This window comes from Salvelinus alpinus, chromosome 8 (genome assembly GCF_045679555.1).
Source record: "Salvelinus alpinus chromosome 8, SLU_Salpinus.1, whole genome shotgun sequence".
NCBI lineage: Eukaryota > Metazoa > Chordata > Actinopteri > Salmoniformes > Salmonidae > Salvelinus > Salvelinus alpinus.
Window position 1 is genome coordinate 30,314,681 of NC_092093.1, and position 22,033 is coordinate 30,336,713.

Consider the following 22,033-nt stretch of genomic DNA (forward strand, 5'->3'; position numbering starts at 1 on the left):
GTTGATTTCATGTGCATTTCACATTTACTGTACATTTCCCAGCAATGTATACTCTGGACACATTCAGTAACATAACAATATTCATGGGAATTTTGGGGTAGGTGCAACAAAATAAGATTACAAGGGTTTGAGTGTGAGGTCTAACTGGTGTCTCCAAGTGGCCACAAACACACCTCTCCAAACTGTGCACAGTTCCTAAGTAATTTCAATGCACATTTAGTCAATGTGCTGAAAAGAAAAGGCTAGGACCCATCCAAGAGAACCACCAACTTCTAGATAAGACACTGTATACTCAGGTGAACATTACAGTACAACTAGGTGGCCACATATTTGAAGCTGGAATAGTTAATGGTGAAACTGCCACGTCCGTTTGCAATATTACAACAACAAACACTGTTTTTCCTGTTCGGACTTCATTGCACAAGCGATAGAAAAGCCGAAAAAAAGCCGTGAAAAACACGGGAAACTGTTGAGCGTGAAAAACCCAGCAGCGTTGCAGTGCGCCTGGCACCTACTACCGTACACCATTCAAAGGCACTTAAATCTTTTGTCTTGCCGATTCACCCTCTGAATGACACAATCCATGTCTCAAGGCTTAAAAATCCTTCTTCAACCTGCATCCTCCCCTTCATCTACACTGATTGAAGTGGATTCATCAAAATCTATCAATAAGGGATCATAGCTTTCACTTGGTCAGTCCATGTCATGGTCCCGTGTGGCTCAGTTGGTAGAGCATGGCGCTTGCAACGCCAGGGTTGTGGGTTCATTCCCCACGGGGGGACCAGGATGAATATGTATGAACTTTCCAATTTGTAAGTCGCTCTGGATAAGAGCGTCTGCTAAATGACTTAAATGTAAATGTAAATGTGGAAAGCACAGGTGTTCATAATGTTTTGTACACTCAGTGTATGTCCCAGGTTGATAACAATAACTGAAATTCTACTACTAAATCTAATACTAAGATTCTGCATACAGTTAAGACCTACCTGTATGCAACACCTTCCTAGAATACCAAGCCAGTTTGAAAACCAGTTGTGTCTAAAAACAGCAGAGGACACTTGCTTAGTCACCTCTGTTTACATAGGGAAATATCAGCTGTTTTCTAACAAGCAGCGATTCTGGAGCTTTGGTAGAGACCGGCCACTTCAAAACTCAATGGTTGCAGTTCTAACATGGCTGGTGGCTTATTGTGAGCCCTGGCTATGCCTTGGCTGTTGCTGTCCCTCAATAGTACATTTGGTATGTGTTACACAACTGACATGACAATGGCAGGAGAATGCCTGTGCATTGAGTTGCATTAATCCTATGCTGTGCCCTGTGGCGCTGTTTACCAGCTAGCTGGAGCAGTTGGGAATTAAGGATGGGCATGTGTTGTTGTGAGCCGACCTGAGGTGAACTAGGTGATGCAGGAAGAGATGCCAGTGAGGTGGGAGAGGGCCAGAAATAACTCCAGTCTCCGTCACATACTAATCTACAGAGGCTGAATTAAGGCCTCACGGTATCAGCCCAGTGGAGGTTATGAAGATGACTCAAGACTGCCCTGACACGAGGGGAAGGGGTCATGAAGCCTGCCATGCTGCAGCACAGTAGACGTCGCTGGTGGGGGCAGTAAAAAGACGGAATGGCAAAGCCACACACAACAACCAACCATAGGTCAACAGAGCAGCATAGAGGGGTGACTGGGGTCGCAACGGGAGAGAACGTTTGGAGAACAGAGAAGGTGCTACTGGAGGTGTGTATTACAATGTAAGCCAGTTGTCACCTTGAATGCTGAGCATCTGGCCCAGTTTCAGTGCGGCTCCGCGGACCTTACACAGCGTCCTGACGATCCGCTCTGCGTTAGCCTCCGACAGGAACGGACTGGAGTCCAGAACGGCCTTCTTGTCAGCTGAGGGGAGAAACAACAGTCAGCTCTATGCTAAACTCTGAGGTTGGCATGGAAAATGTGATTTTCCTGGCGAGAGGTAAACTAAATGTTGAATCTCATGGGTTTAGTGGATAGGTAGTACAGGTATGGCTTAAGGGAGATAACTCTTTAATAAATGATAAGTAACTGCAACTCGAGTTGGGATCATGAGGTAAAGGTGGCCAGCTGTTAAGTCAAAACAGTGATATGATAACTCCTGACTGAGAAGGCCTAACGCAGTGAGAGAACAGTGAGAAGGGTCACTTCCACGTTACTAACACTTAACACATGGTGTAGAACACCAGCTCTCTTCCTCACACCCTGTCTAGAGCACCCCATTCCCATAGTAAAAACGTGTTTACTAGAAGAGTGCGGAGGCCTGACATGTGAATGTCTTCCCTGGCTATACCGTAGTGTGTTCAGTCCATGTGGGGTGTGTACGTCAATGTGTATGTGTTCTATATTCCTGGGTTTGTTGGTGTAGTGTAGTCTCTGGTGTAGTGTGGCGTCTACACTGGGGATCACCGTACTCCTCCCTCCCCCTGCCGGCTGCTCTCCCTGGACGAAGATACACCAGGGCACAGCCTGGACACAAACCAGCTTAAAGCCTACCCACATTCCAGACATTTAACCAAAAAATACTTTTCAAAAACGAGGCATTTTCATAAACCAGTGAGCTAAACAATCAGACAAGGAATCTTGACTCACTAGGTCAGGGAAGCCCAATTCTGGTCCTGGAGGGCCGAAACCTCATTTTTTTTGTTTCTACCTGGTAGTTACAGTAACAGCACACACCTGGTGTCCCAGGTCTGCATTAGTCTCTGATTTGGAGGATGACAACCAGAAGTGTTTCGGCCCTCCAGGACCCAAATTGGGCAGCCCTGTTCTAGGTAGTGCTTTGTGTAGCAGCACCAGTCGGTCTGGTTTGAAGCCCCCAGACACCCTCCAGCAGAGAAAGAGGACCGCCTGCCAGGCAGCCCAGGTGGAGTGGGGTGTCAGTGTGCCACACTGATGTCAGCAGTCAGAGCGGTGCAGACTAAGGCATTAGGAGCAGAAGGAGATTTAAAAAGGATTGTTAAGGTATCTTGAACCAAGATGACCTCAGCCACAGTACTGCTGCTACGTCATATCCCCCTGGACAGTCTTGATTAGCAGAATGTCAGAACCCCAGTAGATCTGCTCTGATGACCAACTACTCTACCACTACATACTCACTTTGTATTGTGCAGCAATTATGCTCATTTGAGAATGATGTGTACTTGTATATCATCTATGACTTAAGTTTGATTTGTATTTTACCCCCTTTTTCTCCCCAGTTTCGACCTTGCCTCATCGCTCAACTCCCCAACAGGCTCAGGAGGCCGAGTCATGTGTCCTCCGAAACATGACCCGCCAAACCCGCCCGCTTAACCCAGAAGCCAGCCGCAACAAAGTGTCGGAGGAAACACCGGAGTCGCTAGAGCCAAGTAAAGCCCCCCTGGCCAAATCTTCCCCTAACCCGGACGACACTGGGCCAAACGTGCACCGCCCGATCACGGCCAGTTGTAGTACAGCCCGGGAACGAACCCGGGTCTGTAGTGATACCTCTGGCACTGTGATGCAGTAGCTTAGACCGCTGCGCCACTCGGGAGGCCCTTATCAATCATTTCTGATCCATGGATCAGTTGGAGCTTCATTCACAGCCCTAGATTCAATGTACTTGTCTTTCTCCCAGGGCATTAAGGAGACAATGGCTCTGTGAATAGCTGTATAGTCGCCCATGCACTAGATTAGACTACCACACCACCTCCAGCGGTCCAGCCGTGGCATGGCAGAAAAATAATTGAAGAGTGCGCTGGAAAGGTCAGCTCAATAAACAGCCCTCTCCAATTATTCTCCCGACAGCTGCAGAGGGTAATATCACAGAGGTCCGTTTCATTAAGGGCCCTTGTAAGAGCTAAGACCACCCACCCACCCACACCTCAACTGAACCTAACTATAGCAGAGTCTAAGAACTATAGCCTAGTGTTTTCAGCTACGCTGAATGACGAATGATTGATTTTGATATGAATTATTATGGCTCTCTGCATGTCTGTATAGGTTCATCATCATCATATCATGCCCTTGTCCATTGCATGCTAATTGAAAGGTTGATGTCCTTCCTAGACGGGTTACATCCTGCAAGAAATGTCAAAGGGGCGATGCGTGCATGTTACTGCTGGGTTAAGTGGCTAGTATGCATGCATGTAAACGTAATGTCAAACATAAGCCCGCTTCCAGTTACCGTAGGAAACAGCTTATGTTAAACAGTTACCATTATCCTCACTTGGCCTCATACTCTTCTTGGCTACCTCAGCCAGCGCTCCGAAGCCCAGTCCTACAGCCAGACCTGTGAGGACACAACACACCAGTGTCATGACATCCTGTCATTATGACATCCTGTCATAACATGCTGTTAAGCTCTGGGTCGTTCAGTAGGGTACAACGTTATGGAGCATTCAGATAGAAATACATTGTGTAGAACAGACATGGTTCTCTGTCATGAAGCTAAGGAATCGTTCCAGCTCTATTCATGGCCTTTATCGACAACGTTCAGATTATTGTGCCCTCCAAAAAAGGTTAATAAACCTCATTTTTACATTCTTAAAATATTGCACAGTATAGCCCATTGGGTAAATTGCGTCGCCTAGCCTTTTGCTTTCCCCATGACACATCAGTTAGGTCAAATCAGTTCCCGCTAGCTCTAGGAACAGTCATTTATGCCAGTCTAGTCTATTTAAGACAGACGCAGTTCAGTCTTTTATTTACAGACAGATGTTAATAATAGAACTGCCGAGACTGTGTGACAGACTATTTTGTCATTTCAATAAAAACCTTGAACCCACCTGTCCCTGCCAAAATAATTACCGGGCCTCGAGGAGTACCAATAGCCACCAGTCTAATAAATCCATTTAACTAGAAAAGCCAGGCCTCATTGGACCCCCTTCGTACAAATGTAATTTGGTTGTGTTTATAAAAGGTGTCAGGTAACATTAGAATATGAAATGTAAATATTTGAAGGAACATAACCTTTTCATTAGTTTGTTACTGTGGGCTATACGTAAAAATGATTGTATATATATTTTTTTTACCGTAATTTCAAGTATAAAAGCCATTATATTCATGGAGTGCCTTTATTACAACTATGAAATAAAAAAACATGTGCATTGAAAACACAGTAACAGCATATTTTTAATAGTGACAAAACAAATAAAAATACCCACACAGTCACTAAAGAAAATATCAGTAGCCTAAACATCAGTATAGGCGCCAAGCGTGCTTGTGAATTGTGAAATCAGCACAAAAGCAAGAATGGCATTGAAAGGCAGTGAAAAAAAATACTCTATTATTGTCAGTTATTGGTCACATTATTTGTGGCCTCACTCGTGCTTACACTATGGTGTGCGTCTTAATGCAACAGTTAGGACAAAGAATAACGGCTAAATGAGATCTAACAGTCACCACAAATCTTTGTCACTTTCACTTGATCGCAACCCTTCCCCCAAACAACTCGCTTGCAGCTGAAACAGGTTTCGTAGGTTCTGTTCTGGGTGCATCTGCCCAGCTTGCAGTTTCTCCTCCCCAGGAGCTGTGCGCAATGTCTCTCACGTAGCCCATGTGCCAGACTCATGATGAAGTCTCTCCTGCTCATGGTGTTGTTCATGCACTGCTTTAACAACACTTGTGCGTTGATAGCAGCCAAGCATGTTGTAGAACACAGCAACAGGCCAGCGTGTTGAATTGATAGCAGAGTAGTTAACACTGACTGGATCAACCCTTTGGGTGTTAATTCTGGCATAGTTCTCGACTTGTGACTATGCAAGAATTTGGACACAGAAGAGTAATGTGTCACTGTACTGAGAATATGAGGGGCATCCAGATCTGCAGCACAGAATTAAGATCACACCTAACTGGCACATTCCATGGACTGTACGGTAAATGTTATTCAAGTAACGCACCCAAAACAACATTCAATAGTCCCGAGCTCGGCACATTTTGTGCCACAAACCGCATGGCACACAAACAAAAAACAAGCTTGATCAGACGGTACAGCCGTACAGTAGCGTGTTACATAACTCTACATTTGACAAATTTAGGATTAGATCACGGAGAGGAAAAAGTGGGGAAATACTGTTAACTTAATGTGGCCGATGAGCTGTTTGCACCATTTGAACCAGTGACCTTAGAAATCCAAAACAATCCCAGTCTTTTCCCCTCTGTTAGGGAGAATTCTAGGTCATATCCTGCCAATGATTAAACTACCAGACTGTTTTCCACAACACCAGGAGAAAGCCTTAGTCAGCCAACCATGCAGCCACACCTGTGGTCCAAAACACCATGTGTATTGTATACTTGTCAATGATTGAGTAGCACTTCCTACACTGGTTAGATCTAGGGCTGGGAAATGTGAGGGACCTCACAATACGACACTCCCGATACTTAGGTGCCGATACGATATGTATTGTGATTCTCAAGATTCTATATGTATTGCGATTCGATTCTGCGATTTTATGTTCCAAACATATTACTCACTATGTCTGCTTCAGAGAGACGGGAGCGCACGAGAAGGGAAATAAAAAGTGTTGAAAACATGTTGGCTCACTACTTTAAAAAATGAAGAACTCTAACTGCCGATCTGATGTTCCTTACTCCAATTCCGGCTCCTACTTGGACTCATCTGCCCTGGGCTCTCTAACTTCAACCCAATTTTCGCGCTATCCAAGAGGAAATGCCAGCATTACAGAGGCAAAAGGGGGGATCCTGGTGAGTAAGGCAATGGGAAAAAGGGCCACCTCTTCGCTCCATTCAACTGGCTAATGTTCAGTCACTTGATAATAAGATGGACCTCCGATCGCAGATTTTTTTAACAACGGGGCTCTCGGAACTGCAATATTCTTTGCTTTTCAGAGACATGCCCCTTGGATAGTCGTGGGGAGTATCTTGTCCAACTGGATGGCTTGTCCATTCAGCGGACGGACAGGACAGTGGAGTCGGGGAAAAGCGATGGGGTGAGGGGTTTGTCTCCTCATCAACTCCAACTGGTGTGCTAATTCCAGCACGGTGGAAGTGCAACCCACTGTTCACCAGTCTTGGAATACCTAACGGTTGAATGCCGACCCTACTCCAACCACATGGACGGGGCGACAGTGGAGCAGGTAGACAGCTTCAAGTTCCTCGGTGTCCAACTCACTAATGACTTAAAATGGTCCAACCCAACACACACACACGTGAAGAAGGTGCGACAGTGCCTCTTCCCCCTCAGGAGGTCGAAAAAGTTCACTGGGGCTGAGCTCCCTGCCAGACCCCAACCACCCAAGCCATTTACTATTTTCTCTGCTGCCGCACGGCAAGAGGTACCGATGCATAAAGTCTGACACCAACAGACTCTTCCACAGCTTCTATCCCCAAGAAATACAACTGATAAATAGCTACACGGCCTGAGTTCACCTTGTATCTTTATTGAACTTTTATTTCAATATTTGCACTCTATGCACACTCACTGGGCCCTACACACTGTCACTCCAACACACACACACACACTCCGTCATTTACTCACGCACACATAAGATGCACATACATTTACACTGACTCGACACACTCGCACAGCAAGCTGTTGCTACTCGGTTTATCTTATATCCTGTTGCCTAGTCCCCGTACACCTATGCAAATCTGGTATTGGATCAGATTTAAATATTTCCTGTATATAGTATGCTTATTTACTTCCTTTGTGTCTTTCATATTTCCTATTCTTATTTCTTGTGTTTTGCAAGAAAGACATTTCACTGTACTTGTGCATGTGACATTAACTTGAAACTCAATCCAGATTATAGCGTAAAATAGCAGCCTACCTGTTGGCTTTTGGTCATTGTAGCCTTTCTTTCGCATTTCACTTTTAAATTCTGTCATTTTAATTCAGTCTTCCATTGATTAGATATCCCCTACATGTTTTGTTCCACAAGCATGACAATTACAGGCAGACAAAAAGTCATGACAGCCACAACCCTTGCCAGGTGCACCGATGTGTGTCAAAAACCGCAACGCTGCTTGGTTTTTCACGCTCAACAGTTTCCTGTGTGTATCAATAATGGTCCACCACCCAAAACATATTCAGCCAACTTGACAACTGTGGGAAGCATTGGAGTCAACATGGGCCAGTATCCCTGTGGAACGCTTTCGACACCTTGTAGAGTCCATGCCTCCCGATGAATTGAGGCTGTTCTGAGGACAAATGGGACGGGGACGGGGTGATGCAACTGAATATTAGGAAGGTGTTCCTAATGTTTGGTATATGAGACAAACACACAGGTTTTTATTTTTACTATTTTCTACAGTGAAGAAATAGTGAAGACAACACTATGAAATAGATTCTTAAAAGTTGTCACAATTTCCTTGATGACAGCTTTGCACTTATTTGGTATTCTCGCAATCAGCTTAATGAGGAATGCTTTTCCAACAGTATTGAAGGAGTTCCCACATATGCTGAGCACTTGATCGATGCTTTTCTTTCACTCTGCGGTCCAACTAATCCCAAACCATCTGAATTCGGTTGAGGTAGGGTGATTATGGAGGCCATGTAATCTGATGTAGCACACCATCACTCTCCTTCTTTGTCAAATAGACCTTACACAGCCTGGAGGTGTGTTTTGGGTCATTACCATGTTGAAAAACAAATGATAGTGGGACTAAGCACAAACCAGATAGGACGGCGTATCGCTGCAGAATGCTGTGGTAGCCATGCTGGTTAAGTGTGACCTGATTTCAAAATAAATCACAGACCGTGTCACCAGCAAAGCAACCCCACACCTCCTCCTCCATGCTTCACGGTAGGAACCACACATGCAGAGATCATCCGTTCACCTACTCTGCGCCACAAAGACACGGCGGTTGGAACCAAAACTCTCAAATTTGGACTCATCAGACCAAAGGACAGATTTCCACCAGTCTAATGTCCATTGATGGTGTTTCATGGCCCAAGCAAGTCTCTTCTTATTATTAGTGGTGTCCTTTAGTAGTGGTTTATTTGCAGCAATTTGACCATAAAGGCCTGATTCACGCAGTCTCATCTGAACAGTTGATGTTGAGATGTCACTTGAACTCTGAAGCATTTATTTCTGAGGCTGGTAACTCAAACGTATACTCTGCAGCACAGGTAACTCTGGGTCTTCCTTTCCTGTGGCGGTCCTCATGAGACACAGTTCCATCATAGCGCTGGATGGTTTTTGCGACTGCACTTGAAGAAATGGTCAAAGTTTTTGACATTTTCCGGAATTACTGACCCTATAGTAATGATGGACTGCCGTTTCTCTTTGCTTATTTGAGCTGTTCTTGCCATAATATGGACTTGGTCTTTTACCAAATAGGGCTATCTTCTTTATACCACCCCTAGCTTGTCACAACACAACTAATTGGTTCAAACACATTGAGGAAAGAAATTCCACAAATTAACAAGGCACACCTGTTAATTGAAAAGCATTCCAGTTGACTACCTCATGAAGCTGGTTGAGAGAATGCCAAGAGTGTGCAAAGATTATCAAATAAAACTGTTACATGCGCCAAATACAACAGGTGTAGACCTTACAGTGAAATGCTTACTAACAAGCCCTTAACAAACCAACAATGCAGTTCAAGAAAGGCAAAAAATATTTGACCAAATAAACTAAAGTAAAAAATTCAAAAAAGTAACAAAAAAATAATAACGAGGCTATATACAGGGGGTACCGAGTCAATGTGCGGGGGTACAGATTAGTCGAGGTAATTTGTACATGTGGGTAGGGGTAAAGTGACTATGCACAGATAATAAAAAGTGAGTAGCAACAGTGTGGAAACTATGTGGGGGGTAATGCAAATAGTCTGGGTGGCAAGTTGATTAATTGTTCAGTAGTCTTATGGCTTGGGGGTAGAAGCTGTTAAGGAGCCTTTTGGTCCTAGACTTGGCACTCCGGTATCGCTTGCCGTGCGGTAGCAGAGAGAACAGTCTATGACTTGGGTGACTGGAGTCTGACAATTTTTTGGGCCTTCCTCTGACAACGCCTAGTATAGAGGTCCTGGATGGCAGGAAGCTTGGCCCCAGTGACGTACTGGGCCATACGCACTACCCTCTGTAGCGCCTTATGGTCAGATGGCGAGCAGTTGCCATATCAGGCGGTGATGCATGCGGTCAGGATGCTCTAGATGGTGCAGCTGAACAACTTTGAGGATCTGGGAACCCATGCAAAATATTTTCAGTCTGAGGGGGAAAAGGTGTTGTCGTTCCCTCTTCATAATGGTGTCGGAGTCATGTTTGGCCACACAGTCATGGGTCGTGGGTGAACAGGGAGTACAGGAGGGGACTAAGCATGCACCCCTGAGGGGCCCCAGTGTTGAGGATCAGCGTGGCAGACGTGTTGTTGCCTACCCTTACCACCTGGGGGTGGCCCGTCAGGAAGTCCAGCATCCAGTTGCTGAGGGAGTTGTTTAGTCCCAGGGTCCTTAGCTTAGTGATGAGTTTTGCGGGCACTATGGTGTTGAACGCTGAGCTGTAGTCAATGAACAGCATTCTAACATTGGTGTTCCCTTTGTCCAGGTGGTAAAGGGCAGTGTGGAGTGCGATTGTGTCATCTGTGGATTTGTTGGGGCAGTATGTGAATTGGAGTGGATCTAGGGTATCCGGGATGATGCTGTTGATGTGAGCCACGACCAGCCTTTCAAAGCACTTGACGTGAGTGCTACGGGGTGGTAATCATCACTTCCTTGGCCCCAGGGACTATGGTGGTCTGCTTGAAACATGTAGGTATTACAGACTCGGTCAGGGAGAGGTTGAAAATGCTAGTTGGTGCACGCATGCTTTGAGTACACGTCCTGGTAATCCATCTGGACCCGCAGCTTTGTGAATGTTGACCTGTTTAAAGGTCTTGCTACCGAGAGTTTTATCACATAGTCGTCCGGAACCTCTGCATGCTTCAGTTTTGCTTGCCTCGAAGCGAGCATAAACGGCATTTAGCTCATCTGGTAGGCTCGCGTCACTGGGCAGCTCGCGGCTGGGTATCCTTTTGCAGCCCGTAATAGTTTTCAAGCCCTGCCACATCTGACTAGTGTCAGAGCCAGTGTAGTAGGATTCGAACTTACTCCTGTATTGACTCTGCCTGTTTGATGGTTCGTCTGATTTCTTATAAGCGTCCGGATTAGTGGCTCACTCCTTGAAAGCGGCAGCTATAGCCTTTAGCTCAATGCGGATGTTGCCTGTATTCCATGGCTTCTGGTTGGGATATGTACGTACGGTCACTGTGGGGACGACGTCGTCGATGCACTTATTGATGAAGCCAATGACTGAGGTGGTACACACACAGATTGGGGTCACTTAGAAATGTCCTCGCTTTCCATGAAAACATACATGAAATTAGTTGCAAAATGAATAGGAAATGTAGTCAAGACATTGACAAGGTTATAAATAATGATTCTTAATTGAAATAATTGTGTCCTTCAAACTTCGCTTTCGTCAAAGAATCCTCCATTTGCAGCAATTACAGCCTTGCAGACCTTTGCTATTCTATTTGTTGAGGCACCTGAAGAGATTTCCCCCCCATGCTTCCCGAAGCACCTCCCACAAGTTGGATTGGCTTGATGGGCACTTCTTACGTACCATACGCTCAAGCGGCTCCAACAACAGCTCAATAGGGTTGCGATCCGGTGACTGTGCTGGCCTCTCCATTATAGACAGAATACCAGCTGACTGCTTCTTCCCTAAATAGTTGTTGAAAAGTTTGGAGCTGTGCTTTGGGATATTGTCCTGTTGTAGGAGGAAATTGGCTCCAACTAAGCGCCGTCCACAGGGTATGGCATGGCGTTGCAATATGGAGTGATAGCCTTCCTTCTTCAAGATCCCTTTTACCCTGTACAAATCTCCCACTTTACCACCAAAGAACCCCCAGACCATCACATTGCCTCCACCATGCTTGACAGATGGCATCAAGCACTCCTCCAGCATCTTTTCTGCATCTCACAAATGTTCTTCTTTGTGATCTGAACACCTCAAACTTAGATTAGTCTGTCCATAACACTTTTTTCCAATCTTCCTCTGTCCAATGTCTGGTTTCTTTTGCCCATCTTAATTATTATTATTATTATTATTATTTTTAAATTGGACAGTATGAGATATGGCTTTTTCTTTGCAACTCTGAGACTGGTGTTTTGCGGGTACTATTTAACGAAGCTGCCATTCGAGGACTTGTGAGGCGTCTGTTTCTCAAACTAGACACTAATGTTCTGGTCCTCCTGCTCAGTTGTGCGCCGGGGCCTCCCGCTCTTTTTTATCTGGTTAGAGACAGTTTGCTCTGTTCTGTGAAGGGAGTAGTACACAGCGTTGTATGAGATATTCAGTTTCTTGGCAATTTCTCGCAAGGAATAGCCTTCATTTCTCAGAACAAGAATACACTGATGAGTTTCAGATGAAAGTTCTTTGTTTCTGGCCATTTTGAGCCTGTAATCGAACGCACAAATGCTGATGCTCCAGATACTCAACTAGTCTAAAGGCCAGTTTTATTGCTTCTTTAAAATCAGCACAAGTTCAGCTGTGCTAACATAATTGCAAAAGGGTTTTCTAATGATCAATTAGCCTTTTAAAATGATCAACTTGGATTAGCTAACAACGTGCCATTGGAACACAGGAGTGATGGCTGCTGATTACGGATATTCCATTAAACAGCCGTTTCCAGCTGCAATAGTAATTTAGAACATTAATCTCTGCAACGTATTTCTGATCAATTCGAAGTTATTTTAATGGACAAAACATGTGCTTTTCTTTAAAAAACAAGGACATTTCTAAGTGACCCCAAACTTTTGAACAGTAGTATATGTGCACACTAGAGGTCGACCGATTAAATCGGGGTCGATTTCAAGTTTTCATAACAATTGGAAAATCTGTATTTTTGGGAGCCGATTTGCCAGATTTTTTTTTTTACACCTTTACTTAATATTTATTTAACTAGGCAAGTCTGTTAAGAACACATTCTTATTTTCAATGACTGCCTAGGAACGTTCTGCCTCGACAGATTTTTAACCTTGTCAGCTCGGGGGATCCAATCTTGCAACCTTACAGTTAACTAGTCCAATGCTCTAACACCTGATTACATTGCACTCCACGAGGAGCCTGCCTGTTAGCGAATGCAGTAAGCTAAGGTAAGTTGCTAGCTAGCATTAAACTTATCTTATAAAAAACAATCAATCAATGACGGTCATTGCTCCAATGTGTACTTAACCATAAACATCAATGCCTTTCTTAAAATCAATACACAAGTATATATTTTTAAACCTGCATACTTAGCTAAAAGAAATCCAGGTTAGCAGGCAATATTAACCAGGTGAAATTGTGTCATTTCTCTTGCGTTCATTGCACGCAGAGTCAGGGTATATGCAACAGTTTGGGCCGCCTGTCTCTTTGTGAACTAATTTGCCCGAATTTTAAGTAATTATGACATAACATTGAAGGTTGTGCAATGTAACAGGAATATTTAGACTCATGGATGCCACCCGTTAGATAAAATACGGAACGGAATAAACGTTTTGTTTTCGAGGTGATAGTTTCCGGATTAGTCAAAGGTATATGGTTTAGAGAGAAATAGTCGACGCGTTATAATTCCTGTAATAACTTGCGGCTGAACTTGAAAGGGGTTCCTTCGTTATTTTACCGTTCATGTCTTCCATAGAGAATGTCTTGATCTACTTCAAATGAGGTCTGTGTTTCGTGCAGGCTTAAACCGCTTCGACGTTTTGATACCTGTGTAAATCTCACTAGGATAAGGCAACGTTTGTCAACATATTTTCATAAATCCACTCTACAATTTGTTTTATCTTCGCTTATATTTAGCCAATATTGATCAGAGTTACCTTGTCCTATGGATATCTACACAGTTATAAAATTGGCACGGTGGTGTAAGCCTACACGAAACACAGACCTTATTTTAAGTGAATCAAAAAATATCCTATGGAATAAATGAAGGAACCGCTTTTCAGATTTTGCTAGGTGTCATGGGAATTATGACTCGCACTTTGGTCATCAATTCTTACCATGCCCATTATTAAAATAGGATTTCCTGCTTATAGAAATTAAAGTTTTTGTTTTCAACATTCATCACAGGTAACTTAAACTCTATTTTTATTCAAACAGTTGAGAGTATTTGTCTCCTAAGCAGACTCTTCAGTATCATTGTCACTTCAGAGCTGTGTGTGTGTGTGTGTGTATTTCTGTATTATATTAATTTAAAATAAAAGTGTTCATTGTTCATTCAGTATTGTTGCAATTGTCATTATTACAAAAATGTGTGTGTGTGTGTATGATATATATAAAATATTTATTTTTATAAATCGGCCGATTAATCGGTATCGAAAAATCATAATCGGTCGACCTCTAGTACACACATACCACTTTCTCCTGTTGTTTACAAACAGCTAGTCAAATATCAATTTAATATTAAAATTATCGATTTTCCCCCACCATCACTAGTGAGATCCCTAAGGGTTGTTCAAAGGACACAGTTAGCAGGGTGCATATCAATCAAATGTATTTATAAATCACTTTTTACATCAGCCGATGTCACACAACGTATAGACACTAAGTACTAAATAAACCGAATCTGGTTTTAGATAATTTCTCACTCTGAAAAAGGTTTAGTACTTGATTTCTTCACTAACTTTACATTGCCCTCTAAATAAATTCAAGCCAAAGCAAAAACACATTCAGAAAGCTTCACCATGATATGTGGATATGTTTTTTTTTTTACACCCATTTGAACCCCTCAGTATTAAGCCTTCCTGGTTAAACAGCATCCAATCAATGATTTCTACACTTCATGAGCAGTAGCTGACTAAGTCTTTCTGCCAGCCAAGTCTCAGTGAAGGCACAGAGGTTACACCTCTGTCATCTCCGGACACTGCCACACACAGCACTCACTGCTTCACACCCCCAAGTTAGGTTAGGACAAAGCAGCGAGACACACCATACCAGCAAGCTGCTGGCTCACCTGGATATCAACTTACAGAAATAGGGAATTGTGTTTAAGAAGGGGAAAAAAATAGATGGATTGTTTTGGAGATGACAATAATACCGGGGGTTTTCATAAAAGACAACTGGTTAGACACATTTTGAACTTCATGGTATGCTAACTTCAGTGGTAAGACTACAATAACAAACAGCTCTACATGGAAGCATGTGTACCCGTCAAAGGGAACTGAAACCCAGAGAGCATGGTGTTAACTTATGTATCCATGATCCAACCCAGAATAACAACCAGGAGAGAACAGAACAGGAAACATACATGGCTAGGCATTCCCTCGCATCGGTACACCGACATCAGGAACTGGATAGCCTGTCAGCAACTCTCTCTCAACGTGAGACCAATTTATGTTCAATCCTCAGGGGACAGCACATCACTTTTCCTCTGTAGGAGAGGGCCCTGTGGGGGGGGGGGGGCTACTAGGTACCCCCCTGAACCATGTAGTCATGTTGGGGAGGGAGAGCAAACCAATAGGGTCTCAGAGTGCTGTACTGGCAGGTGTCTGTCGAGACTCACATTACTCAAATGCCACCAAACCTGGCAATCCTAACTTCCAGCTGAAGGACGGTATTGACCAGTCAATACTGACCCCACCCCAAACCTCCCATGAAAGAGAGAGCATGCCGGAGCTGGCCCTGTAATGTATACAGATGGTGTCAGGGACATGTATAAACCCAAGGTAAACAGGTTCTCCTTAGTGGCTTTGCTCTCACTTGTGTATCGGCTCGCTGCCCCGGATCTGATAACCTCTCAAACAGTGACAAAATATGCAGCATGCTGACAGAGACAGGTGGCCCATGCCGGGGCAGGGCCGGGCCGTCACTCAGTCCAGGTCCCAGAGAACAGCAGGACCCAGACCCAGATATCAGATTGTCTCTTTTACCAAGAAGCTGCCTCCGTAAACTCAGCCTGTGTTTCTCTGAGGCGGCTTTACTAGTTAAGAACTCCAACGTAGCTAATCTGTAGTCTGCAGGTCTACTACTGGTCAAAGTGCAGATTAACCTCCAGGCCTCAATCTGACCATGTGGCCGTCAAGGGGAGAGGAGATGTCTCAGAGGAGATCTCACTCACGGGATGAAGACACACGGGCCACCTTTCACCCACTGGCCTGCAGTTTACAGGCAGTAGTTATATCAAGTTGAGGATAAACAGACACTAGGGTTGTGTTAGGCAGACACTGACAGGGAACATGGGGGCATGTGGGTGGGACACTTTGGTACACGGGTGGCTTGAGAAGAGGACATAATGTAACATAATAGGGTAATAAAAAATAAAAACAGGCCGAAACAAAGGCTCTATTTCTAGATATTGACACTGGTTACAGCAATAGTTGTCGCTGAAAGTTTTTGGCAGAAGAGTAGGTTTGCCTCGTGTGGATCGGTGGCATAAGACTTCCCCTTTAATGTAATGTGGATGAAATGGGGGATCAAAAAGGTGAGCTCAAGCCAGAAACAGTAGAATAGAGCGCTGTGTCAGAGCCTGATGTTGAGGACACCACATCAATATTCCCAAGTTAAAAAGGATCAAGTTCTTAATACTTATAGCAATGTAATAAAGGAGGGATATCTTACTGATCCAATCACATTTTCAGTACTTTCCCGACACTAACATAACAATATAATACATTTGTAATGGTAGCCTTTTGTGCACTTCAACATCGTAGACAGAGCAATAATAAAACAACATATTAGAAACCAAAATAATGTACAGCCTTACCTCCAAAATTAGCCAGTCTCCCTAACCGTGTCACTGGTACCTTTCTCTCTCGTGCCCTTTCACTGAGCTACAACAGAGAGAACAGCATGATGGTAGACAAGATACACACACACAGCACATCTCTGAGTCACAGGTAACAGTGAGAGAAGTGTAGACGTACCATTTGTTTGTGTGGTTTCTCATTCCTCTTGGCTTCTCTGGCCTTCTCTATGTCCTCGGCCGTGAGGCCCCCAACCCCCGAGCCGTCCTGGTGATAGGAGCGGTAGGAACTATAGGATAGGTAGGAACGGATCTGTCCTGAGAACTGGCTGCTGGGGTCCTTGTAGCCCTCAAACAGCTTGGATTTGAGTGAGGCCTGGCCGTTGAATGTCCCGCAGGTCGTGCCGTCTGTGGTCCCCATCCCCTCTGAGGAAACGCCTTGTCCCTCTTCTCTGAACCCTGACTCTACGTGTTCTCCACTGTCCACGCTGCTCCCCTCTGCTCCGGAGAAGTCATACTTACTGTCTATGTCTGCTGGAAAGTCATCAGACACACTTTGCTGCTGCTGCCCGCCAAACTCCTGGAACAGATATACAGATGTGTAAGGTCAATGAGGAGCTGTGGTTTCACTGGAGTGTCCTAACCAGGAAAAACTCATGGCCCGAGATATTTTCCATGTCAGGTCATGCGATCACAAAAATAAAATAAAAAATAAACCATTGGCCCTAACTAAGGGCCACCTTATTGATCCGCCTCAAGTCAAACTGTTTTACATCCACAGCAGGCCACTCTTAGTGGCTGCTTTGTTCTCTACTATTGGACTATTCCTACGCTGTGAAAACAAATAGGAGCCAGCTGTACAGACCGTAACTCAGCCATGATAAGACCACAAAGCTCTATGAATCAATCTTTTGTTGAGCTCACACAAAATTAAATTAGGCACAAAGAAAGGCTAGGAAGCTATTTGACACTGAAGCTCTGTCACCCATTTTACATCTGGCCATTGGTGGTGGTGTTGTCTGACAATGAAAAATACAATCTTTGTAACAATACCTTGCAGACATGATATGAGACTCATGAGAGATCATGTTTTACAACCCTAGATGCATTTGTACTACTACTACGTTCTACAGAAGCCTGAAGCAATCAGAATGGGTGACAAGAGACCCTTCTGAGATAGTAACCCATGTCTAGTGCCTATCCTCATGGTTGTCCACTACCCCCATAGAAGAGCCCCGTTCATCTCTCACCCACCTGCATCTTCTGCATGGCTACTCCCAGGCTCTGCTCTGCAGTCATCTGCATGCTCTGGGCCATGGCCTGGGCTCCTCCAATACACAGTGTGTTGGCCTGAGTGTCTATTACCGCCTGGCTCAGCTTGGCCAAGCCACGCATCACCAATATCATGTCGCCGGCCATGGTGGGTCTCCCTCACACCTAGAACACATAATTTTTTTGAGGGTTCGGAGTTACATACCAAAGTCGACTGTATGTACATACAACATAGCCTGAGGCTAGATGTAGTGAAAGTAGGCCTAGTCGTGCTGTAACTGTGTATAATCTAAGAAACCTTCAAAACAATGAATGTAATTTCAATAGTGAACATAAGTTTGAGGGAAAGGACATGAATTATACTGGTGAAATAAGAATTGTCTACAGTCACCAATGGCCTATTGGAGAATTTGAAAGTCACAACACTATAGGCCATTGGCTGAGGTTTAAGTCTCGCAGGCTAATGGCCAGCTATCCACTCAGCACTGCAGTCAGTCAACAACTAGAGAGTACCTGGCCGGGCACGCAGAAAAACACAGCTGTTATCAAGGATCACTGTGGCCATGACAAGCTCGCAAAGGTTAAACGCGTTTTCAATCTGAGACATGGGGACAAACCTTTAAGTAACGGCCGCCAACGCACGGGCTACACCGGGAATCAAAAGGTGTTACGTTACAACAAACATGAGCATGTCTCTACTAAACATTCTCTGGAAGGAAAATGGGAACGCTTGGCACGGAACGTATCCTTGCCTGGCTTTCAATGCAGGACTTTGATAGTATCCACTGCTGGTCAGTTATTTTTTGCTATAATCCTGTGCCATACTCACAAGTTCCTTTCATCAGTAAGTGATAGAAAAAGGCCACTGAAATGTGGCTTTACAACTAGATTATCTGGCCTTTTCAAATCTCATCATTTTAAAATAACATAACTGGGCTGGCCTTAACCAAACCCAATCAAAATACTTCTACCAGGTAATACCAGGACACAATTCAAGGATTTCAGTCATATTGATCAATGACATGGGTCTAAAATGCTAGGCTGAACTGGGACACTCAGGGACTGGGACACTGCTGAGTGAGGGCAGAACCACATAGGATTTAAAATGAACAGAGGAGTTAAGCTAGTCTAAAGGAAGGATTGTTTGTGCTTGGTGACAGCTTGGCCATCCTGGGACTCAGGGGGCTTTAGAATTAGCCTGTGTTCTGAAGTAGAACCAAGCAGGCTGCTTACTCACTGTAAGGAAACACCAAGGTCCCCTTAAAAAAATTGCATGACTTAATGTTAGTAATGGCTTGTATGGTTATTCATAGCTGGTGGTGAATTCAAATCATCAAGCAATGATATCTTGCGTATAGCCTTCTTCCCAGACACCATATTCTCTTTACAAATCAGGGCGCATAGAAATCAGTAAATTGTGTCACAGAGCTATGGATCAAATGGTTCTTCATATATTAGAGAAAACACTAACTTCAAGGACGTCCTCGCTTGAAACAAGGTCACTGTAACGTCGTCTCATTTATTTGGCAACAGAGTAACAACTGCATACTAGCCAGCCAGACTACCCCTGCATTCACACCCCTCGACTTATTCCACATTGTTGTGTTACAGCCTGAATTCAAAATGGATTAAATAGATTTTTCCCCCACCCATCTACACACCATAGCCCATAATAACAAAGTGAAAACATGTTAAGACATTTTTGAAATACAGAAATATCTAATTTACATACAGTACCATTCAAAAGTTGACACACCTACTCATTCCATGGTTTTTCTTTATTTTTTACTATTTTCTACATTGTAGAATAATAGTGAAGAGATCATAGGAAATTACTGTAACCAAAGTAACAAACATTAAAGATTAGGAATTAACAGTAAATCTACTACAAGTGATATATGTAATGGGGAATTAATATACACAAACAATTCACACAATGAAGTTATGAAACACTGACTGTGCACAAATTGGCAGGAGGACGCCCATTCTGGAGAGATTAGCGTATTGTGCATCTGGGCCAATGGTCAATCCGACTTCGATTTGGCCTCTGCATGCCCCGCAATTGCTTCACACCCACCATATGGAGCCTCGGACCACATTTTCGGATCAAGCATCAATTGGCTTTAAGTCTAGGCCTCCGCAATGGATTAGTTCACTGAGATGGGCGCAAATATATCTATCAATTACTGCTTGACTAAAACAATCTTGGTCGACCAGCCTAACGACCAAACAATCGACCAGTTGGCTAATTGGGGTCAGTCATAGAAGAAACTACAAGCTGTTTTGCCGAAATCTGTAATGACTGAAGGAATTTCAAGAGTTACCATACTCGGTCACAGTGATGGCTCTCGTACTTCTATAGGTTAGTATCGATGTTTAGTAGTACAATGCAGAAGGTTTTATAGAAGGGCTTTGTAAACAGGCCTCAACAGAATGCAATGATTCGACATACGTGACATCAGAGAGGGCCTGACTACTTTCTGATAGAGAATTCAGGGAGAGTGCAAAACCTGTCGCCCGTAATAAAACGAAGTGCGCTGTGGTAAACTGCAGCTTTAATGCAGTGGCAGCTGCATTCGTGTAGATGATGTTGCCATAGTCTACAACCGGTAGGAACGTCAACTGAAATTATCTGCTTTCTATTAAGCGAGAAACTTGTGTTTTTTTTTTAATTACATTTTTTTATAGAAAATGTATTGTCTATCCAAATGCCCAGATATTTGTAAGCAGGGACACAATCAATTTGGGCACTATCCAAGGTAAAGATACCTAAATCTTTAGCAATTCAATGTTAATTTAAGGTCAATTACTGTTCTTTGTAAGACGATGAAAGCAGTCTGTAGGTCAGACAGAGCCTGATCCACATGCACTTCGGTATTCAGAGAAGGAATTTGTTTGTGTCAATGGGAGATTCCAAGCCAGCGTAGATGGAAAATTTGTGTCGGATCTCAGATTGGTTATGGTAATTCTCGCAGAAACTTCATTGGGAGGAAGGATGTTTGAAATGCTTTAAGTTTGTATCACAAATAGTTTTCTTAAAAATCTTAATGAAAGTGGCCATTTTTAGACCTATACATCCCTCCTGTAAATCCCTATGATCCGTGAATGATACAGATAATATCTTGGTGTCATTATACTCCATATAGTGTGCTCTAACATGTAGAGTATGTCTAGATTCTGAAATACAATCTCACATGAATTGATTCAACATTAATATGAAAAATTACCCTTTTTGATTTTGTTAATTTTAAGACGTAACAATTAGTGATATGACATTTTTGGCCGATATCCGATATGTTCCTTGCCCCAATTTTTTTTGGATTACGATAACCGATATTTCAAATTTGAGCGGCCTTTTAAGCATTCTAGTTCAGTTAAATAGTTAACACACACACGGACGCAGTGGTCTAAGGCACCGCATCTCAGTGCAAGAGGAGTCACTACAGACCCTGGTTCGAATCCAGACTGTATCACATCCGTCCGTGATTGGGAGTCCCATAGGGCGGCGGACAATTGGCCCAGCGTAGCCCAGGTTTGGCCTTCTTTGTAAATAAGAATTTGTTCTAAACTGACTAGCCTAGTTAAATAAAGGGTACACACACACCAAAAAGTTATTTTGTTGGCATTTACGTATGTCCCCATTACCAGTAAAACATATTCAAAACCTATTTCTTTCACTTACTTGCTGTGCTGTTTCGTTGTTCATTTGTTCAGTCGTTTCATTCTCAACCAGGATTTCTATGGAATGCCATTTGGGTCTTTACGGGTCTAAAAAATATACTATTTGACATGTCAATTAAGCTTGTTGACCAATCAGGACCTGAATATGACTGCAAGTCACATAATTTAACGCGTTCATTAATTTTTACGTAGTTATTACACATTGATTACACTATCACTCGTATTTCATATGTAACAACGATTCGCCGATACGTATGCTATGATGCTGGTAAAGTTGTCTCGTGCACCTACAGTGCTGGTCATTAAAAAAAGCTAGCTAGCTCATGGATGCTAACAATGTTCTTCCCCAAAAACATAGCAAAACGACAATCTGTTTCAGTTAGCTAGCTAACTATATAGCATCATCTAAAATAACCCTAATTTATATGACAGT

At 43.5% G+C, this 22,033-nt stretch overlaps 1 protein-coding gene across 6 annotated transcripts in view; it reads right to left on the reverse strand.

Annotated features, from left to right (window-relative positions):
• LOC139582936 (atypical kinase COQ8A, mitochondrial-like) overlaps positions 1 to 22,033 on the reverse strand; it is a 39,658-nt gene that overhangs the window by 10,748 nt on the left and 6,877 nt on the right. For 2 of the 6 annotated variants that reach the window (XM_071413427.1, XM_071413426.1), the window contains exons 2-6: positions 17,902 to 18,084; positions 16,829 to 17,227; positions 16,669 to 16,735; positions 4,212 to 4,274; positions 1,763 to 1,888 (exon numbers count right to left, since the gene is read on the reverse strand). In XM_071413427.1, coding sequence (XP_071269528.1) covers positions 1,763 to 1,888; positions 4,212 to 4,274; positions 16,669 to 16,735; positions 16,829 to 17,227; positions 17,902 to 18,066 — 820 coding nt within the window. In that variant the 5' untranslated portion in view covers positions 18,067 to 18,084. Of the gene's footprint in view, positions 1 to 1,762; positions 1,889 to 4,199; positions 4,275 to 16,668; positions 16,736 to 16,828; positions 17,228 to 17,901; positions 18,085 to 22,033 lie in introns of all 6 variants that reach the window. The other 4 variants (XM_071413425.1, XM_071413424.1, XM_071413428.1 and 1 more) reach the window with 3 other exon arrangements.